This window comes from Camarhynchus parvulus, chromosome 13, assembly GCF_901933205.1.
Source record: "Camarhynchus parvulus chromosome 13, STF_HiC, whole genome shotgun sequence".
Classification (NCBI taxonomy): Eukaryota; Metazoa; Chordata; class Aves; order Passeriformes; family Thraupidae; genus Camarhynchus; species Camarhynchus parvulus.
In genome coordinates this window covers 3,104,636-3,126,689 of record NC_044583.1, presented here as the reverse complement: position 1 = coordinate 3,126,689, position 22,054 = coordinate 3,104,636, and the positions used below count along the sequence as shown (strand labels likewise).

General features: G+C 52.4%; 1 protein-coding gene across 1 annotated transcript in view; it reads left to right on the top strand.

Moving 5' to 3' along the window:
• PSD2 (pleckstrin and Sec7 domain containing 2) overlaps window positions 1-22,054 on the top strand; it is a 55,595-nt gene that overhangs the window by 14,257 nt on the left and 19,284 nt on the right. Inside the window, exons 2-8 of the mRNA XM_030957274.1 lie at window positions 4,219-4,320; window positions 6,775-7,287; window positions 10,884-11,372; window positions 12,438-12,632; window positions 16,311-16,391; window positions 16,854-16,966; window positions 17,863-17,921. Coding sequence (XP_030813134.1) covers window positions 6,824-7,287; window positions 10,884-11,372; window positions 12,438-12,632; window positions 16,311-16,391; window positions 16,854-16,966; window positions 17,863-17,921 — 1,401 coding nt within the window. The 5' untranslated portion in view covers window positions 4,219-4,320; window positions 6,775-6,823. The remainder of the gene's footprint in view (window positions 1-4,218; window positions 4,321-6,774; window positions 7,288-10,883; window positions 11,373-12,437; window positions 12,633-16,310; window positions 16,392-16,853; window positions 16,967-17,862; window positions 17,922-22,054) is intronic.

Genomic DNA, 22,054 nt, shown 5'->3' with positions numbered 1-22,054 from the left:
TTGTCTCCTCAAAGAGCCCTGACCGTGCCCACGTGCAGGGTAACCTGTGACACCTGCCTTTTATAAATCCACTGAAAGTCAGGTGATAAAAGCACATCCATCCCTGTCCTGCAGCCACGCTGTGGATGGGATCTGCAGCCTGGACATCAAATGGATGGGATCTGCAGCCTGGACATCATCATCTACAGCCTGGGCACATTCCATTCCTGCTCACAGGGGACAGGAACTCGGAGCACATGGTCCATCACAGCAAAGGATGTCACTACAGGCATTTTAGCCCAAGAAGTTCAACATCCCTTCCAACCCAAACCATTCCGTGATTCTGTCTTCACTAGGCCAGAGGGAATGGGATGCAGAGCAGCAAGGAGAAGCAAGGCTGCTGCAGGAAGCAGCCCAGCTCAGTATGAACTTGAGGAAAAGCTCATGCTTGACTAAGCAGCAGGATTCTTCCCCAAGCCTTCCTGTGTCCCAGCAGCCAAGTGGTTACACAAAACTGAAGTGGGAGCCTTTCCAGTTCCTAACGCAGGAAAGAAAATTAAAAATAAATCATTTCCCACCAGCCATTCAGCTTCAACAAAAGCTGGGACACTTCCAGGGCCAGTCCCTGAAAGAGCTGCTGTGTGGTTTCCAACCCCTCACAAAATCAGGGCAAACTTTGCTGCTTCTCTGCCCGGCCTCTTTGGGACCAGTGCTTCCCTGCAGTGGATGCCAGCCCGGCTTCGCTGGCCCTGCTGCAAATCCAGCATCATCCCAAAGCACATGATGGGGTATTTCTGCTCTCCTTCCCTCCCAACCAGCCCTGCCCTGTCCCCTCCTTGTCCAGAAGCTGTGCAGGACCCAGGGCAGAGTGGGGCTGGAGCAGGGAGTGAGGGGCTGTCCTGAATTGCTATTCTGTGGCACTGGAAACTCACAGTGATGAGCTGATGCTGGGGAATTCTGATAAATGAAGGTAATAGCTGTTGGCTTGCTGAGTCTGGCCTGCAAACCAGGGCAGCATGAGATGGGATCCTCAGTCCCTTCAGCTTCTGCCCCATCTCTCCCACCAAGCCCCAGCTCTGGGAAGGAGAAAAAGCCATGCTTAGCCATGGACCATGGACGCCTTGGCTTCCCTCGGCCTCTCCTACAGCAATAATGTGCTCTTTCTAGCAAGAATCCATGTTCTTCTACTTATGGAGATCTTACAGAGCTGCTCTGCTCCAAATCATGGGGATCCTGCTTAACAACTGTCTACACCTAGCAGGGCCACATTATCTGATTTTTATGTATCTGTTTTCCTGCCAGACCCTGTTTGGAATGCCACCCCTGGTTATGTTTGTGGGAGGCTGGGATCACTGGACATGCAAGGGGTGCCCACCCTGTTCCCAGGACCTAGGGAAGAGCAGTCACTTGAGAGAGTGCCTGAGCCTGCAGAAAGGGCAAGACTTGTGAAAATCCACAGATGGGAACCCACATACCCCTTTTCAGCCCTTACCTACTTCAGAGAGCGCTTTGCAAAGCAGACACAGAATGAAATGAGGAGGGACTGGGGGAATGTCAGCCTGCAGCCCAAGGCAGCCAGGCTGTACAGCTTTGGGACAGTCAGAGGAGCCCCACAGGGACCTCGGAACACCCCCCTGTCCCTCACCCCAGTGCTGCAGTGTGTCCTCTCCCCACAGCCTGGTTCAAGCTGTGGTACCTTCAGAGGCTGAGCTGCACTTTGGTGCTTTCCAGAGCAAACAGAACAGTGTTGAGAGTCTGGGTTTGGGCTTTGTCCAGAGCTGGTGACCTTTCAGCTGTCTGCTGGAGGCAAATGTGGACAGTTGCAACCAGCTGTTCCACCACCGTTTTTTCTTCCAGGTTTTTCAAGCTGTGGAAAATCTTGTCTGCTCCTCCCTTTGCTCTGTCTTCCAGCCTATCTGCTCCTCCCTTTGCTCTTCCACCTTCCCCACACAGGTGGGGAGGCAGCAGGTCACAGATGAGCTGTAGGGTGGGGAGACCCTCTGCAGCTGACACAGGATGAGCTGGGAGTGTGGCAGGAGTTGGCTGCATGACTCCAGTGCAAGGCATCACCATGAAGAGCTCTGATCAGAGCCACAGAGTGTCACAACCCAGTATGGCAGTTCCTCTGGAGATTCTGGGAAGCCTCAGCCACTCACAACCTGTGTGTGCTTCAAGTGACTGCCACTGCAAGCAAAAATCAAGTGGTTGGTGACTTGTTGGGAGTTTGTCATGGGTTGCTACACCCTCAGCTTGTCTGCAGGCTTTGGGTGCACACAGCAGCCCCTAAGCAGGTGTGTGCAATGGGAGACCCACAAACCTCAAGGGTCAGGACGCTGCAAGAAGCCTGGATTTCTCCTCCTGGCTGTGCTCAGCTCCCAGTTTTGTCACCCTGGAAGCTGATGGCCTTCCCAGGTCAGCAATAGTCTGTGCACACATCCTGCCAGGGTTTCCCTGGTGCCTCTTCTCCAGCAGGAGCCCAGGCCAAGGAGGAACATGACTAAGGCTTTAACTATTGATTCCTCAGCACTCCTTCCAGACCACAAACATTCCAGTGAGACTTCACGGAGGGTGAAACAGTAGTGTAATGCTTAACAACTGTAGTAGTTTATATGTAATAAAAAAATTGTGGTGTTTTTTTTTTCTTTTAATATAAATAATGTAAGTTACTTAAAGTTAGGAGGGATGGCTGGGACACCACACATTAAGGTTTGTCAACATTTCTTACTCAGACTCATCTCCTAACTGCTTTGAGTTTCCTGTTTTCTGGTTGCATACAGCTGTGCCCAGCTTGAACTGCTGGACTGGAATTCAGCTTGGGTGGTTCCTACTGGAGTTTTTGGATGGATGGCAGGGAGGTGGAGAATTTCAGCTCAAAGCCTTCTGGCTGTTTTTAAAAAATTTCACTCAACACCCCCCCCCCCCATTATTCATCTCATATTAAGAAAAAGGCCAGCAAAGTTTTGCTGGGAAGATTCCTCCAAAGATTTGAGCAGTGGCTCAGTGTTGCATGTCTTACATGTCTGTATTATACCTTCACTTTGAGAAAGTCAAAATTTGGCCCTGGTTAGGTTTTCAGTATTTTTTGAGGTCACAGTGCGGTTGTGCTCAGGAGAGTGTTGGTTGTTTTACAAATAAATTCCTGGAAGATGCTGCATTGGCTGGGCCCTGCTGTCAGTGCATCGGAACACCAAGTGCTGGGACTGATTTTCTCTCCTGGATTTGGTGGGAAAGAGATTTACAGCTTTTCCCTCTTAATGTGGGATGGCAGATGAACAGGCTAGAGGAGACTTGGCCCACATGTATGAATCTGAGGACTGTCCCAGGGGCTTGTTTTGCCCTCAGCTCCTGCAGATGGGATTCTGGGCTACAGGAGGCTGATGTGCTGGTGACCCAGGAAGTCTAGGCTGGCCTTTCTCTTGTCAGGCTAGTGGAGAATGAAGCTGAAGGCCTGCAAGGGCAAGTCCAAGAGAGGGTATAAGCAGATCCCTCTGCAGGGACTCGACACAGACATCTGCTGCCAAGCTGCTCCATGGGCTCTTTCTAACCACAGGAAAGCAGGTGGCACATCTGGGCCCTGACCCACCCATCACCTCTAGCAGCACACAGGCAGTGCTGTCCTGTCTGTTTATCTCCATCAACTCTGTGCAAGTCTGGCCTGTGAGCTCAGGCAGCTGTCTGTAGGGGACACACCCTCTGTGGTGACCTGACATGCTCCCCCAGCCTGGGGTCACCTCAGGGGGACACGTCACTGTCCCTGCGTTGTGCAAAACACTCTGCAAGAGACATGTTGCTACATCAATCACTTGATAGCTTGGATTTGCTTGCATTTACTCAAAAACCTTTACCATGACTCTTGTTTGTTGGGGGGATCAGTCCAAAACTCGGGTATCTCACTCCATGGATCTGATGGGTGAAACTGGACCTTCTGTGGGCTCACATTGGCAAATTTCTCCTGAAACCTGCAACCACAAGAGTCCCTTTGCTCCACTTTATCTGGCTGGGGGGGCTTTGTAAGGAAAGATGTCCGAAGCCCTGTGTAAGGAATACTCTTGCACTGCCATGTCTGAAAACCCCAGAGAACCAGAGCACGCTGAGGAAAAAGCTCTTGCAGTGCTCTGCCAAGGAGCCATGGGATGGGTCTGGGAAGCAGCCCGATGAGGAGCAGCAGCAGGGAGGCAGAAAAGCAGCAGGATTCTCCTCTCTGGCCTGGCTCTCACTCTCTGTGATCCCTTGTTGCAGGCAGGGGCCGTGCAGGGATCGGGAGCGCCCGGCTGCGATAGTGTGGCCATGCCGCGCGCGCTGTGACAGCGAGGGATGCACACGGATGCACCTGGAGAAGAGGTAAAACTGCCAGCACTGCCTCCAGGAGGGACCTGCCCCATCTCAGGACTGTGGCACATGCAGCCCTCAAGGAGTGCTTCACCCCAAAGCCATGCTATGGGACTCTGAACTCCCCAGCCCATCACACGTCCCAGCCGTGGGGAGCAGGACACGGGCCAGATCTCTGTGTCCAGGATTGCCTGGGCTGTGGGACGGGAGCAAAGCCAGGCAGGAATTGGGGCTCCCCTTGGGATCTGGCCTGCTCAGCAGCAGCTCAGCATGTACTATGTAGTTCTGCCCTTACCCAGGCCACGGAGGGGTGTTTTGGGTCCAAATCCCTCCTCTCCCTTACTCAGGTGCAGAGGAAGCAGCAGCAGGGAGGGGCTGCTGACATCTCCACAGGTGAGAGGTGCTCTGTAGGAGCAGAGGCAGCTGCAGTTCTGCACCCCTTGTTAACAAGAACTGACCTGGCGCAGCAATTAGGAACTTTACTGCTAGTGAAAGCTTCAGCTCAGCAAGTGGGAGCACTCAGAGTCTGTTGCTGAACCTGGGCACCCTCCTGGCTGCTCAAAGGTGATGGCTTACTGAGAGGGAAACTGAGGCAGGGAATGTGAATGATCTGCTTCAGATGTGAGTTAGGAACCGAGTTAGGGGGAAAACCCCAGAGTCCTGTCTGCCTGCTGGCACTGATTAGCCAGGCTTCCTGTGCAGGTGAATCACAGTCACATCACCAAATGGTTTGGGTTGGAAGGGACCTCAGAGATTATTCTCCCACCCCCTGCCCTGGGCAGGGACACCTTCCACCGTCCCAGGTTGCTCCAAGCCCTGTCCAGCCTGGCCTTGGACACTTCCAGGGATCCAAGGGCAGCCACAGCTGCTCTGGGCACCCTGTGCCAGGGCCTCACCACCCTCCCAGGCAAGAATTTCTTCCTAATCTCTAATGCAGCCCTGCCCTCTGTCAGTGTGAAGCTATTTGTCCTTGTCCTGTCACTTCACGCCCTTATCAAAGTCCCTCTCCAGCTCTGAGTCCCTTTAGGTTCTGGAATGGGCTCTAAGGTCTCCCTGGAGTTTTCTCTCCTCCAGGCTGAACAGACTTATGAAGACAGATAATATTTTAAAAATATCTGTGAAGACACATATTGCTTAAAACCAAAATCAGCTGTTACATTGGCTCAGCCTGGATGCCATGCAGAATACTCCTGCTTCCAGAAAAGATCATTTCTGGTGGCATTTGACTGCAGCTGTGGGAGGGTTATGATGGAGTAAAGCTTGCACAGCACTGTGGGGCTGAGGATGGTGCTTGTAAGACCTTGCAGACTTTGCATCAATTGGTCTATTTGCCAGTAAAGTGCCTTTTTGTCAAAAAAACTACTTATATCAGTGCAAAACAGTGTCCTTCCCTTGCCCTACAGAGAGAGCATCCCAGGGAATATTCAATCAGGACACTTTTGCCAGAGTTTTAGCTGGCAGCTTGTGACACCCTTCAGCAGTACTTGTGTGTTGGGAAAAGAGAAGTGGTGCTCTGGCAGGCAAGATGCTCTGCAGAAATGCTAACTCAGCAGGGAGAATCACACAGGTTGGCACAGCACAGCTGCTTAGAACGGTTAGAAAAGAATAAATCACTCTTATTGCCTGTTTCACCTATTTCTCCTCTTTCTGGAGGGCAGGGAATGCGAGGGAATAGCATCCCAGCAGCGAGTCTGGGAAATGCAGCCATGCCACGTTGCTGTCCCCAGCCCTGGGCACTAACCCTGGGGTAGTTACCACTGAGGAGGACAACAGAGAGGAGGGCAATTGGTAGGGTCACCTCATAGGAGATTGTTTGAGCTACTGCCCGTAGTGCCCCAATCAGGGCGTATTTTGAATTAGAAGCTCAGCCTGATCATAGGATGGAGTATACTGCCAAGCTCGACGTGGCTAATAGGAAGAGTAGGCCGAGGTTAAGCCTGGGCAGGACACATCCCCTGTTCTTAGGCCCTCTGGGGTTATGGCAGCAGCAGGGAAGGTGGGTGGCTCAGCACCACAACAGCTTTTCCTCTCCCATCTCACTGCCCTGAGTAAAGAGCACTGGGCCTTCAAAAGCACCAAACACCAGAATAGTCCTTCCCTGCTTTTACACTGAGGATGTGAGGTGGGTTGGGGGCTTCCACCTGCCTTCCCATCCCCTCCCGATGTCCACTTTACTGTCCCCAGCCCTGGGCACTAACAGCCTGGGTGGGACACATCCCCTGTTCTGAGGCCCTCTGGAGTTATGGCAGCAGCAGGAAAGTTGGGTGCCTGGGCTCCAATGGCTCAGCACCACAACAGGAGCTTTTCCTCTCCCATCTCACTGCCCTCGGTAAAGAGCACTGGGCCTTCAAACACCAGAATAGCCGTTCCCTGCTTTTACACGGAGGATGTGAGGTGGGGTGGGGGCTTCAACCTGCCTTCCCATCCCCTCGCCATGCCCACGCTGTGCTTTCTTTTCCCTCGCAGGCAGCAGCGAGGCTGAGCTGAGCGCGGGGAGGGATCCCACCAGCGGACCATGAGCGAGAGCAGCCCCTTGCCATGCAGCGCCGCCGATGAGGGCGAGCCGCCCTCCCCGGGCCCGCAGCCGTCCCCGCCGGCCCTCAGCGATGGGGACGAGCCGCCGAGCCAGCCCGCGGAGCCCGCCAGCGGCAGAGCCAGCCCCCGGCACGACGCTCAGCCCTCCCGGGCGGAGGGGGAGCAGCGGGACGAACATGTGGCAGCGGTGACAGAGGCGGCCGAGCGGCTCAGCGAGCAGGGACAAGGCGCTGCCAGCGAGGGCGGCCGTGCGGAGCGGGCAGGGCTGGCCAACGGCGTGGGGCGGGAGCACCGGGACACTGCCGGCCCCAGCAGCCCCGAGCTCGGGGACAGGGGCTCCCCCAGCCCCCGGAGAGCCAGCGGGGCCCTCAGCAAGCAGCGGTGGCACAGCGTGCTGGGATCCTCGGAAGCGCTGAGTGCCGACGAGGCAGAGGAGCAGTTCGGGTAAGGGCGGCTCGGTGCGGGTTCGTGTGTGTTGTTTTCGAGGCTCCTTGGTTCGAGTTACTCGGCTCCGTGTGTAACTCATCAGTTTAAGGAGCTGCAGCTGCTCTCATGGCTGACTGTGGCTTTCCACTCCTGCTTGTCTTTGGGTTTCTCGCACATTTTTTCCTTGTTTATAACTTTTTACTCTTTTTTTTTTTTTTCTCTCTGGACTTCTCACACAGTTTTTTTTCCTGTTGCAAATTCAGAAAGCTGTGATTAGAGCCAGTGTCTGCTCACAGAGCCACTAAAGTGAAGGAGAAGTTTTTGGGGATCTTGAGAGGAGCTGGTTGTGCTCCCATTTGCGAGTTGCAGCACTTATGGCAGAGTTCCCTGAGGTAACTTAGGGCAAGTACAGCAGCCTGGGGATGCTGCAGAGCCAGGCTTGTCTGGGAGGCTGGTGTGCCCTGGAAGTCCCTGGCAGCATGGCCAGCTCTGGCAGTCCCTGGGCTAGCAGGTGGCAGCTGTGTGTCTGAAAGTGGGCATGGCACTGAGCTCTGCTCTCCACTGCGCCTGTGGCAGGTGTTACCAGCACCTGGGTGACAGGAACAGCAGTGTGAGACAAAAGGTACAAGTGTCATCCAATTCTCAAGTGCCTGTGACAAACCTGAACATGAGTCCCTGAGTCCTCTCTTCTGGCAGCCTGGCTCACAGGAGAACTCTCCAGGCTGAGGGACACTCACACTGGTGTGCTGTCCACAGCGATTTTATGCCTCTGCAGGTTTCTAGACCTCCATGGGGTTCTGCAGGCTGGGGGCTTAGGGGGAATGACAGGTCACTAGGATGAGGAGAGGTTCTTCCCGTGCCATTCCTGCAGGAGGGGTGTGGATGCTTCCCTTTGCCCCCAGAAATCAGCCAGGGCTCTGTGTTGTAGCCAGCAGGGGTTGATGCCTGCTGTGAATTTTACAGCCCTGCCTGTGCACCCACCCCGGGGCAGGAGACATGCTGCAAGCAGGAGGGGCTGAAGAAGAGCAGCAGGGGTTGTCCCAGAGGAGTGTGGCCTTCTGAAGAGGAGCTGTGAAGGGACAGAGTGGCCAAGGTGGCCTGGGGATCACCTCCTAGCTCTGGCCCCGTGCAGGCTCTGTGCTGAGCTGTGTTCCCAGCGCTGTCTGGAGCGTGGGCAGCAGAGCTGGGGAGCCACGCGGGGCGTGGGCTGACAGCAGGTATCCCTCCTGCTTTGTTTCTCTGCTGTTCAGCAGGCTTCTCTATAAAAGGCTGGTGGTTTGTTTCACTCAAGAGCCCCAGCAAGAAGCAGCAGCATTGCTTCAAAAAGCCCAGCTGAAGGTGTTGCAGAGGAAGTGTCCGTGCAGGCTGCTGCTGTCCGGAGAGCTCGGGGAGCCTGTCCCAAGCAGGTCCCAGGAGCCCCTGAGCAATGCAGTCAGGTCTTGGATAGCTGCAAGTCTCTCAGGTTTCAGGGGAATCATATTTGCCTGGTAGGTGGGTCCCTGGCAGAGGCTGCAAGTTCAAGAGGAAACTAAGGGTGGTCAGAGAATGCTGCTGCAATCACTGGAAGTGCAATTATTTTAAGGTACTAGGGCATGAATTGGTAGAAATGGCAGGCTGAGGATTTGGAGATGATGCAACCTGACTGGGGTCTGCATACAGAGTCCGTGATCTCGTACTCTAAACATATTCACTTGGAGAGCAGATGAGTCTTTTGGGAGGCTGAATGCACAAGGGACAAGTCACACGCTATATTCAAAGCAGAAGGGCAGCTGGAAAACTTCTGGGACACAGCTGAAGTCTGGGAAACCACTTAGAGCCTGCGGATTGGGTTAGCTGACTGCACTGGAGCTCATCAGTGCTTTGACCACCTATCCTTAGGGTTAATGGCAGGAATGTGTGGCTGGGCCAAGCACAGCGTGGAGCTGCTCTGCCCTGACCCATGGACTGTCCACTCTCCTGGGTCAGTGTGGGTCAGGAAGAGCTGACAGATGGACCAAGGCACCAGGACATTGCTGTCATCCTGCATCACCTCTGAGTTTCCCCATTTTTTCCTTTACTCCCCTTTGGGGAATTGCTGTAATGACCTATTCTGGGTATAGGAGAACCTGGTCTGATGTTTTACTAATGAGCAGTCAACTATTTGTTCCTGATGAGAAATCATTTGTCATCATCTGCACGTTGATGCTTGTATGATGCATGTTCTCCCTGAATTTTAAAGTACTTTACAAAAAGGTGTGGAGTCTTGCTCTTCCCACTGGAGTGGAGAATTAAAGGGGGAAGTCATCCAAGGTCATCAATCCATGGTAGAGCTGGAGAAGAACCCATTATTGTCCTCCTGAAGGTAGGTTAGTTCCTGCATCTATGCAGGAAATGGTTGGCTAAAAAAAAAAAAATTAGGGAAACAGAGCCAAAGATTGAGTGTTTGTGTTGCAATTTGCATTAACTGAATCCCTTTTCCTCCTTTCTGGTTTATCCCATGGCATCTATTGTTTGTCAAAGCCCCATTTTCCTTTCATTGTGGCTATGCTGCCTAGAGGTCTTTCACTTTCTCAGAAGCCCCCAGCATTGGCCCTGCTGATCTCAGGGAGGTCACAGCTCTGCAGTCCAACTGCAAGATCCACCAGGGAATGATGCTCTCTACTTTCAGCCCCATGAACTCATGGAAAAAAACCCAAAATTTTTAATAGAGAAATTCCCACCTTTTGCTTGTAGCCACCCTCAGCACCTGCAGTTTTGGGAGTGCAGCTTTTGCCCACACATTTCCTCCCATGGCAACATATAGCTGTCAAAAAATTCACATTCCATCAAATAAAGTTTCAGAAAAACTTTGCAGAAAGACTGCAGTGCAGAGGCAAGAAAGTCCTGGTTTCCATCATGTCCTTCTCTGGCAGGATCCACACTCCACCAGAACAGCAAACTTGTGATGGCAAGTTGAACATGAGTCCCTGCAAGCTGGGAGGGACAACCATGTCCTGGGGGGCATCAGGGCCAGCATGGCCAGCTGGGCATGGAAGGGCATTGTCCCACTCTGCTCTGGGCTGGGGTGGCCTCACCTCGACCCCTGGGTCAGTTCTGGGCACCACAAGAAAGATCTAAAGCTGTTAGGGAGTGTTCAAAAGAGGGACATGGGGGTGGTGTCCAAAAGAGGGACATGTGGGTGGTGAAGGGCCATCAGGGGACAAGTGTAGGGCTGGAATATACGAGGTCTGTGGTGAGAGCAGTTAATAGAAATGATTCTGTACAGTGCATTGAAAGGGCAGGGCTGTCTTCCCTGGATTATGGCAATGTGGGAGCTGCCAAGTGATAACCAGGAGGTTATTCTGGCAGTGGATCCAAGAGCAGGTGTCATATGCAAAAGTCTCCAGTTCAGAGGTCTGGATTTTTACTGGAACATGACCAAGTTAAGGGCTGGCTGGGCCTCTGGGATTGTTCATCACAAAACTGGTTTTTTTCAGCTCTAGAATCTTGTAACAAAATTGGGAATCAGGCAGGTTATATCGCAGAAAGATCCCAAGGGCCATTTTCACAGCAGCCATTTCTGCCTCTTCTCTTGCCTGCCAGCTCCAAATAGAATTGCCTTGACAGTATTTTCTACATTTCTCCTTTTGGTCCAGGTTTGCTTCTGGAGATGCCAAGCTGAGCTGCAGTGATGATGACAGGGAGCATTTCCAATTCAAAGACATCAGGGATGGCTTCAGCTCGACCTTTGAGAAGATTGTTGAGTCTGACCTTATGAAGGGGACCTACTACAGCAGCCTGGACTCTCTGGACGTGCTGTCCCTGACGGACGAGACAGACAGCTGTGTCAGCTTTGAGGCGCCCCTCACCCCACTGATCCAGCAAAGGGCCAAGGAGAGCCCCGAGCTCCTGGAGCAGAAACTGGCAGCCCAGCAGAGAGAAGCCCTTCACCACATGGCTGCTGATAAGCAGGAGCAGGGGGCAGCCAAGCCAGCAGAGGGGGATTTTGGGAGCCCTCTCAGACACTCAATTACCAGCAGCAGGTCAGAGAATGTGCTCAGCAGGCTGTCCTTGAAGAGTATCCCAAATGGGTTCCATGTAGAAAGCTCAGAGGAAGATGCCACCAAGATCATTAACTCCATCAGGTAAGGCAGGGAGTTTTTTTGGACAGTGGCTGCTTTTCTTAAGAAATCCCAGTCCAGGAGCAAGGCTCAGTGACCATGGTTGAGTTGGAACTGCTCTTTCACCCCTTGTGCTTCCTCTCATGTGCTGTTGTGGCAGAAAAGGCCAAACACTAGCAGGAAAACTTTCACCTGCACAGCCCTTGACAGGCTGGGGACAGTCAGGTGCCCTCCCAAATGCCTCTGAAGTGCCGGGAAAGGTTTCATTTAGGACAGGGTACCCCTACAGAAGCCTCCCCAAAGGTTCTGCAGGCAATGAGGAGATCAGCAGAGACTTCATCCTCTGGACCAGCTCAGACCCAAACCATCACCCCTGGGAGGCAGCAGCTCATCCATAGGGCACTTCCCTGCATGAGGAAGCCAGGTGATGAGCAACCAGGTCAGGGGTATGTCCACCTATCAGGCCAGCAGTGAGTCACACTGCTTGAAAATGCTTGAATTGGTGCTGTAAGTGGCTTTGGGCTGGCAGATAAAGGGCTGCATGCCCACCTGCATGGTGCCAGCAGGACTGCTCAGAGCGTTGTCTGTGGGCACAGCTGGCCCTGAGGCCAGCAGGCAACTACAGGGAAACAGCTCCCCAGTAAGAGCTGGTCTGGTGCCAGTCCCATTGACATGATTTGTACAAGTGCAGTTTCCCATCCTCAGCAAAGAACCTGAACTGAAAAGCATAGCATCTATCCCTAAGATTTCCATGATGTGCATGGCTTGGAAAGAGCTTGGGATCCCCAGTGGGGAGAGAGGAAGCTTAAAAAGTGTTGAGGCTGCTTATTTTGCTACGCCCTTATTTCTCTGGGGGAAGCCACCCTCTCTCCAACTTTCCCTACCAATTTGGAATTACAATGTGCTGTTTCATTTGAGCTGAAATGAAGGAGGGCTTGTCCAATGTCCAATTCACAGCCATGTTGCTGGTTTTTCATATTTTTTTTTTCTGTGAGAGCAAGAAGAAATCAAAAGGTGGAAAGGTGGTGTTTTCTGTGGCTTTCACGGAGTCACACCACGGCTCCTTGAACGTTTCTTGTCTCTGCACAGCGATGCCAGCCTGAAGGACACCCTGTCAGACTCGGACTCAGACATGGGCAGCACGGAGCAGCTGGACCAGGGCAGCACGGACACGCTGGCCAACGGCTGCAGGGCGGACAGCGAGGCTGCCAAGAGGTTGGCCAAGCGCCTCTACAACCTCGAGGGCTTCAAGCGCTGCGACGTGGCCCGGCAGCTTGGCAAGAAGTACGTGGGGTCAGCCCTGCCAGGGTGACAGACTGGGCATGGGGAGCACTGCTCATGCTGGGAGGGCAGGAAAAGGCAGCAAGGGCTAAGTCTGGGTGCTGGAGGGAGTTTGGGCTGGTGGAGATTGTAGGAGCGATGGTGGGTGGGATGGTTGGGAGGGATGGAGATGAGAGATCTCTGCAGCCAGGTCATGGAACTTGGGGTTTATTGCAAAGGGCCTGGGTGCAGGGCCCTGCTGGGAGCTGCCAGCCACAGCTCAGAGCAGGCTGAGAGAAGTAAAAGGTGTGGTAAAGAGGGAAGGCAAGAGTGTGGTAAAGAGGATGAGAGCGTGAAAGAGGATGAGAGGATAAGAGAGCGAGGTTCCTGTTACAATACCAGAAATCTTCTTCTGTGTTGAATATTCTAATTCTCACTAACCAATCTAGTCCAAGATACAAATCCTATAGCATTTACATACAGCCTATGAGAATCATGACATTACCATACTGTGTTACATTTTAAACCCTAAAAACTCCTCTTTGGACCCCTTCTGCCAAGCTGTAGGGTCTGCTCTGACCCTTGGAGCTGTCTGCAAGCAGAGGGTGTTGTTTCATCAAAAGGGAATTACCTTCAGTGGCCACACCATTGTTTTCCCGTTGTTCAGTAACTGAGGGATCTCAAAGCTTGCTTTCATTTCAATCTAACTTACAGTTTCCATATTCTCAAAGTCTTTTGCCCAGCAGTCATATTTATAAGGCTTTCCTGTTTCATCTTCCCCAACAGGAGATCTTCCCAGTTGAAGCTGGGAGCTCAATGTCCTTAAAATAGGAATGCTACAAGCTGCCTGTAGTATAGGGCAGTAAATGTCACAAGCTGCTGCCCACCAGAACCAAGAGCTTCCTGCCTTTGGGAAGAGCCCAGCAAGACTAAAGCAATCCCCAGGCTGAAGGGTTTGGGTGCCAGACCTGCCCGTGCACTGGGCTCCCTCCACTCCCCAGGTTTTTCATGTCTGCACCCCAAAATGTCCTTGCTGCAGAGCCTCCCAACCCAGTCTGTACGAGGGTAGGAAGGGTTGGCTGGAGAGCCAGGGACACACAGGGACGTCCAGGCTCTTCCAAATCTACCCAAAGCTGGTAGATTTGCCTGGGTAAGGCAGAAGGGAAATCAAAAAATATTCAAAAGTGGGAGAGGTACAGAGATTTCTTAGAGACAGAGTAACAGTAATGAGTGTAGCAGTAATAGATTATTTTAGGATGCCAGTGGGTGTGAAGGCACCAATCCCCATCATCCTTTGCCTGGATCAGATATAACCTGTGTTGCTGGGATTTTTATTTTTTTTTCTTTTGTCCTTGGAGTGTCTCCCCCCTGCCCAGATCAGCAGAACACACCTGTCCCTCAGCAAATACTCACACTTTCACTACCAAAGCTTGTGTGTGATTCCCAGCTTAGTGCTGGGACAGAAGGAGCCCAGGAATTATCTCCTAGAGAGGCTCTTTGCATCACCTGGCAAATCCTCATTCTCCTCCTTTGCTGAGGTTCTTGTAGCAGGTGCCTTGCTGGTTGCTCTTGCCTCAGGGGTGTAACATCCTTCTCCTTTCTTTCAAATTTGCCATGACAGCTCACTGAGGGGGGAACTTTCAAGCACTGGGTGTCTGAGTCTGTCCCTTTGCTATTTCCTGCAGTCCTCACTCACACCTGCAACCCTCACACCTCGGGGGAGGCTCTTTGGTGACCCACATCTGGGAATTCACACTGCCTTTGAAACAAAAGTTTTGTTTTGATCAGCTGGGTTTTGACATCTGAAGCATTTCCTGACATGAGACCTAAATAGAGCTGCAGACTCTTGGTGGATTGGCAGAGCAGAAAAGGAAATAGGGTGAAGATAGGTATTTATAGGTATTAATATAGGTATTAAGTCAGTCTTGCTCACTTAAGACAATATGAGACCAACCTATAGTGCTGGGAACAGACTAAGTTTAAGTGATGCTTTCAGACCAGCTCTATGTAGGAGGGCTGTACAAAAAGTGAAATCTCATTTTATCACTTCTTTTTTGCTTTGTGATAATTGGCAATTTTCTAAAAAAATAAAAGAAGATAAAGTAAACCAAAGCCAAAACTATTCATCATTGTCAAACAGGGAGAAAAGGCTTGACAAACAAGGAAATGCAGGTTGGATATCTCCCCACAGTTTGTTTCCATCTGCTTCAGTGCTGTGAAATTAACCTGAAACCCTGAAATTACCATTGGCAGGTGTTTGGGCAGCTGAACTCTCCATGGAACACTCTTGTTCCAGCATTGGTCTGTGCCCTCAGCTCCATCAGTGCCCACATCTTGTGCTGGGTGGAGACTGAGCTGTCCCAGGCTGTGAAGGTGGCACTTCCCTGTAGGGTTTCCCAGAACTGTGCTCACCAAATCCCTGTGGCAGAGCCCAGGACAGCTCCAGCACTGCTCAGGGATGTGGGGTCTGCCAGGGTCCCAGCCAAGGGCACAAGGCCTGTTTCACCCCCAAGAGATGAGATTTTACTCACACGGGTTCTTATGGCACTGAAGTGCCCCAGGTGATGCCAAAAGGAGCCCTGATCTGCAGGGAAGTGGGATTCAGGTAAAACATCACAAATTTTCCATGTCCAGACACATGGGAATGGACTGGGAGAAAAGGCCAGGGCTCCTGTGTCCCCCTGGGGTGGCTTGTGACCCAGTCAGAGCTCCTGGTGCCTGCCCCCTCCCAAAGCAGGCAGAGGGATGGAGCATCAGACTGGGCTGTAAGGTGAGAGGAGGTCTGTGCAGGCTGAAAGGGCAGCAGCCAGAGGATGCCAGGCATGTCCCCACAGGAAATGCCTTGCAGGGCCACCAGCCAGAGCATGGCAAGAATGTCCCCATGGGAAATGCCTTGCTCTCCTTGTAGCAATGTCTCTGTCATGGTGGAAGCGTCACCCATTCCTGCAGGAAGGGCTGGCACTGGCACAGAGACAGAGGAGGGTAATTCCTGAGTGAGGAAACCAGAGCTAACACAAAAGTCCATCTTAGGGTGGGACAGGGTCTTGCCCTGGTGCCATGGCCTGGGGCATGTTAACTGGCTCTGGGGCTCAGGGAGAAGAGTCCCATCTATGTCACCCATCTGGGTCCCTGGAAACGCAGGAATTTGATGTTTGCAGGGATCTGGCTGCCTTCTGATGTCTTGTGGCCCTGTCCAGCTCCCTTGGCAGAGCCAGCAGCCCTGCCTGGAGCTCCTGGAGCCCTCCTGCTGCAGAGTCCAGCAGCACCCACCTGCCCCAGGAGCAGGAGAGAGGGTGGGATGGGAGCCTCTGTGGGTGAGAGCAGGGACATTGCAGTGGGAGGGGGGACACAGCCAGCACTGGGAGAGAATCAGGTGTTGGAGGAGCACAGGATTTCCCTATGGCTCCTCTGGCTGGTGTGGGAGCAGGCTCTGCCTGGCCAGCAGCACAACACAGGGGTGCAGCAGGGCAGGTGGAGGCTGGTCTGGTGTCTCATTCTCAGGTGTCTGGGGATGGCTGTGGGCACATCAGGGAGGTCTTCCAGCAGCACTCCAGGCCAGGAGCAGTTCTCCCTGTGCCTCAGATGGTGTCTGCAGTGTCTTGCTGGGATTGGGCTGGCCCAGAGGCAGCATTCTGCTGTTCCTCTTGTGGACAGTGTCTTCTTCCCTGATGAAGGGGCTGACCACTCCCTCTTTAATTGCAGTAATGAATTTAGCAAGTTGGTAGCAGAGGAGTATCTCAGCTTCTTTGACTTCACTGGCCTGACCCTTGACAAAGCACTCAGGTGAGCTCTGGGATGGAGAGAGTGGTGGGATTTGGGGGTTTCCTCCAGGCTCCCAGCACTGTGTGAGCCTTCCATGTGACAGAGGCAGGGGCTGGGGGGAGATCCAGGCTGTCACTCAATCTTTGGTTTCATGTTTGGCCCAGGGTGCTGCCTCCAAAATGGGCTTCAACAGGAGGGCCCCCAGCCTGCTTCCCCAGGGTGGAGAGCAGCTCTCCCAGCAGTCCCATCCCATACAGAACCAGAGCAAGTGCGAGCAATTTTTTTCCTTAGGATGGGGCATCCCATCCTGCTGCCACCACGCCTGAGGTGGATCAGATCCCAGCTGGCAGCAATTCCCCCACACAGCTCCATGGATCCCTTTGCACCCCCTCTGCGGGCTGTGGTGCTGGGCGGAGGACAAATGACCCCTTTCCATCTCCCACTTTGGGCAGGCCATCTCTAAGCATCCCTTTGTCTGTGCAGGACGTTCCTGAAAGCGTTCCCGCTGATGGGAGAGACGCAGGAGCGGGAGCGGGTGCTGATCCACTTCTCCCGGCGCTACTGCCACTGCAACCCCGGGGAGAGCACCTCTGAAGGTACTGCTGCCCCTGCTCTGCCTCCCTGCCCTGCCACGGGGCTCCTGGGCACAGGGCTGGAGTGCCAAACCTCCCACAGCCAGGCAGACACGGCCGCAGCTTCTCCCGGCCACAGGGATCCTGCCCTGGGCACTGTCCCTGTCTTGGTCACTGTCCCTGCCCTGGGCATTGTTCCTGCCCTGCTCTTTGTCCCTGCCCTGGGTATTGTCCCTGCCCTGGGTATTTTCCCTGCCCTGGGCATTGTGTCATTGTCCCTGCCCTGGCCACTGTCCCTGCCCTGGCCACTGTCCCTGCCCTGGGCATTGTTCCTTCCTGGGCATTGTTCCTTCCTGGGCACTGTCCCTGCCCTGGGCATCGTCCCTGCCCTGCACTTTGTCCGTGCCCAGGACAGGGCTGGGGATGCTGGGTGCTGACAGGCCATCCCAAAGAGAGCCAGAGCAGTCTCCATATGCCAGCTCACAGCACTGAGAGGCAAGCACATTCTGGCACATGGACTGGTCCTTCAAGGACAGTCACAAAAGAGAGACCAGGGAGGAGGCAGGGACTGGAATATTACTCTCCTGGAATATTACTTTCACAAGCAGCTGCTTTGGGTTTAGAAGTGGGAAGTTTGGTCTTTTAAAGGAAAACTGCTTTGAAGCCAATTTTATGGTGGTTGTTTTAGGAAAAGGTGAAGTCTGAGGGAGAAGAGGATGTCTTTGGGGCTTTTTTGTGTTGTTTGTTTTGGTTTTTTTGTTGAATCCTATGCAGCTGAAGGGAGCAGATATTCTTTAAGGTTCCCAGACACAGCAACTGGCCTTGGTTTAGCAGTGGCTGGGCTGCCAAGACAGCAAACACCAGAACTGCATGAGAAGGGGAGTAAGCAGCCCCAGCTGTGTGACTGTTGTGTGTTTCAGATGGGATCCATACACTCACCTGTGCCCTGATGCTGCTCAACACAGACCTCCACGGCCATGTAAGTAGCCCCTGGAGGAGCATCCATCCTTTATTCCTTCCCAGGAAGGGATTCCCAGGGTGGATCTCTGTTCCCTGGTGCTGAGTGTGTTGCTGGACAGTTGAGATGGGTTGGCAGAGAGTTCTCTGAGCCGCTCCAGGTGGAATTCTGGGTACCTGGGGACAGTGCACACCTGAGTGTCACTGCCAAAGGCACGTGTCCTGCTGCCATCAGTGATCCTGCCCAGGCCAGGCAGTGCTGCCTCCTCTCCTGCTGCCAGCTCAGCCCTGCCCTGCTCTCAGTGAGCTGCCAGTCCCTGGGGGCTGCTCCTTCTTGTGCTGCAGACTCCTCTCCCCAAAAACTGCTGAGAGGGTGCCAGTGGGTTTACACAGGTCTGGATTTGATCTTTCCTACCCAAAACATGAAGTGAGTTCAGCTGTTCTTTTTCCCCAGGATGTAACAGGCAGCCACTGGAGAGTTTCATAGAAAAAAAATAGAGTGAGCAGAGCTCAGTGCCCAGAAAAGTGGCTGGGAAATGGCAGAAGCTGTGAGAAGATCTCTCAGCACCTTTCAGAGGCTCCCAGTGACCTGTCTGCACACAGCGGGATAGTGGTGGGATCAGTCTCATAGAGCATCCATCCTCCAGCCAGAATGGTTGGAGCCAAGGAATTATTTCCATCGAATCATTTCCTGCAGCAGCAAAAAGCAGCATTGTGGCAAAAGGCAAACTATGTGACTTCAATCCAAAATAATCTTATTTTGTCTAGTTTTTTTAAGCAAAAAAAAAAAAAATCCAAAATATGCCTCTGGGAAGATAGACATAATTGAAAGGACAAAAAACCCAACCTAAACCTCAAAAACCTTACCATTTCTATTCTTCATTGACAAGCTGGCTCAGAGGCCTGGTAAGAAGAAATGTTCTCATGATATCTAGGCACAGAAAAAATAGCTTTCTTTTGACCAGATGTGCAAATGCCTGAGCTTTTCTTTGAAAAATCTTCTCTTTATTTTTCTGCATGTGTAACATTAATTTCTTCTTCTCCTTTTCCTCCTTTTTTTTTATTTATTTTTTTTTTAATTTCCTTCTGCTCCTGGAACCTCTCTTTCTGCTCTTTAACCCTTTACCAGGTGGTAAGTGCAGTCCTTCTAGTGTTTTGCTTTAAAGCACTGGCATTTGACGTGTTTTGATTGTGTTAAAAACAGTAAGGAATTTTGTTTGTCTGGAATCCTAAGTGATTGTGCAGTGTTCTTCCCTACTTAGCAAGCCATTAGCAGCTGACATCATCACATGAAATGTTCCTGGTGTAAAGAAACCTCCATGAACTGTGGTGTACCTTGGGAATGTGTGACTTGATCTCCCACCCCTCCTTGTTAGAGATGCTGCCATGACATTCCATGTCACTTTAGATTTTATTTTCCTTTTTAATGTCGTGTGTGTGTTGCAGTGTTTTACTGTGAATTCCTGGAGTGGGAGATGCCCTGGGTGAGGAGAGGGGTGGATGTGTGTCTGTAAAGGGGCAGCTCCTCACAGCAGTGTCCTGGCATGGTCTATTCCAGCAAAGACCTGGCACAGAGCTTTAGAGCAGGACATTTTGGCCTTAGCACTGTTGATTTTCTGCTCAGGTGCACTCAGACCCTGTTTCCAAACCACCCAGAAAACTTTAAAATGAGACATTCCCTATTCATGGGAGCACCTGGAGCTGGTGTTAAACACCAGCAGTCACCAAGAACATTCCAAGCACAACAAGCATCCCGAGGCTGGTGCCTTGGAGTGGCCACCTAAAATAGAGGCTAGACAAACTTAAAAGCAGGTATTTATTGAAGGCCTTCCATAGGTACACCTTGGGCAGTCAAAAGCCTCTGAGGGGCTACACCCAGGATGGAAGATGGTCACGAGTTTTTCAGTCAATTTGAAGTTTGGTTCATTTACATATCAGGGGTTAATTCTCCAATTACAGCTTCAGGTAATGAAGAAATCTACTCCAAGTTATCCCCCCCAATTCACTGTTGTTTACATCTCTGGGGCCTGAGACAGTGAGGAGTCCTTGAGTTCCAGGCCTAGAGAGGAATTGTTTTATCTCAGTGAAATGGGAGAACAGCAGCTGACAGGCCATGGAGTTTTAGAGCTATACACTAAAGCAGTGCAGGATCTGAAAAATGGAAAAGCTAAATCCTCGGGCATCAAGACTGTACATGTAGGATAATCCAAGTTGTTGCAAATTTCTGCCTTGCTCTGCTGGTGCTGCGTGAGCTCCAGGAGATCTTATGGCAAAGAAAGCACTGCCCTGCTCCATCTGTGCCCTGGGGCAAAGATAAGACAAAGCTTAGGGCTGTGTCCTTTCTCACTGCCACTGTTGGCCCTCCTGGCCGTGGAGCCTCAGACACACACATGAGGAACCCCAAAAAGCGCCTGTGAGACATGATTTGTGTTATCTCACTGCATCCACTCACTTCCAAAAATGCTTTTTGGAAGTGCATCCAGTGCTGAATCACTCTTTGGGCTCAGAGGGCAGTGCTGTGCCTTCTGCTCCCCTCCTCAGGGCAGGGCTGGAATAGGCACCTTCTCCCTGCAGAGCAGTTCCTGTGCCTCGGTCTCAGGCAGCCCCTGCCTCACCTCCCAGCTCCCTTCTGCGGGCTCCTTGCCCTCCTCCCTTTCTCCACCCACACTCTGGTGCTGCTGGATTTTTCCTTTATCTTTTGTGTCCGAAATTCCCTGCAGGCCAGCAAGCACACAAATCTCTCCTCTCTGCTGCAATCCCTGCATGTCTGCTCCTTTCCTGAGCCTTCTGCAGCCCCTGTACCCTCTGAACCCTGGCTGGCAGCTCTGGCTGCTGCAGCTCCCCGAGAGGAAGCCACGAGGGCTGAGCTCTGTTGTGCCACAGCAGTCCCCAGGCACTGCAGATTTGTAACAGTGCTTTACTCCTCTTTTTCTTGATCTCTCAAGGGAGCCGGCTCATCTGGAGCTGGCACCAGCAGAAGGCATAATTAGGAGTCTCAGGCAGAGCTGCTCCAAGGCAGTGCCTGGCTGGCTGTGCAGCCCAGTTTGCACACACAGGAGGCTGTGATGGTGTTCACAGGGGTCTCAGGATGAGGGAAGAGACGAGGATCTGACTCCGTGTTTCAGAAGGCTTGATTTATTATTTTATGATATATATTACATTAAAACTATACTAAAAGAATAGAAAAAAGGATTTCATCAGAAGGCTAGCTAAGAATATAAAAAGAAGGAATCATAACAAAGGCTTGTGGCTTGGACTCTCTGTCCGAGCCAGCTGGACTGTGATTGGCCATTAATTAGAAACAACCACATGAAACCAATCACAGATGCACCTGTTGCATTCCACAGCAGCAGATAACCATTGTTTACATTTTGTTCTTGAGGCCTCTCAGCTTCTCAGGAGGAAAAATCCTAAGGAAAGGATTTTTCATAAAAGATGTTTGCAGCAGGAGGCAGGGGGTGCAGGGGGCACGGTGAGCTCATCCCAAGGCCTCATTTCTTCCTCCTGCCTTCATCTGGGGAGAAGCCCCCAGGTCACCTGCAGTGCACATTTGTGGGCAGAGGTTTCTGGTGTCATCTCTTTCAGGAGGTTATTTCCTTGCACAGAGGACACATCGCACCCTGCAGGGCATCTCCTGTATCCTCTGCTGCAGCTTCATCCCCTGCCAGACCCGCTGAGGCCCTTCCTCTTCCTCACTGAGCCCTGAGCAGGGCCCTGACTCTGCTGTTCTGGGCCATCCTCCCACATTCTCCTGGATGCTCACCCTGCCCATACCTTGATGTGAAACCCAGCAGCGTCAGGATGCTGTTGTTTCCCTCAGGACCACCAGTGGCAGCTCATGCTGTCCTCCCTGGCTCCACTGCCCCCTCCAAGCAATGCCACCAGGGTCTGCCCCAAACACTGAGGCTGTGAAGGATATAACATGGCACTGGAGACCCCCATCTTTCCTTTGTGACATCAAACTCCTTTTTTTTAAACCCTATAATTGCCACTGACTCCTCCCCACCTCTGCTCCATCCCTGTGGAGAGGTAGGATTGCAGGAGAGGCTTGGGAAGAGGCTGCCTGCCTCGACCCTTGCAGGCTGAGGGAGTGAGGGATGAAGGGTTTGGCAAGACAGATGCCACAGATGATATCAGGGATGCCAGGGGGCCTGG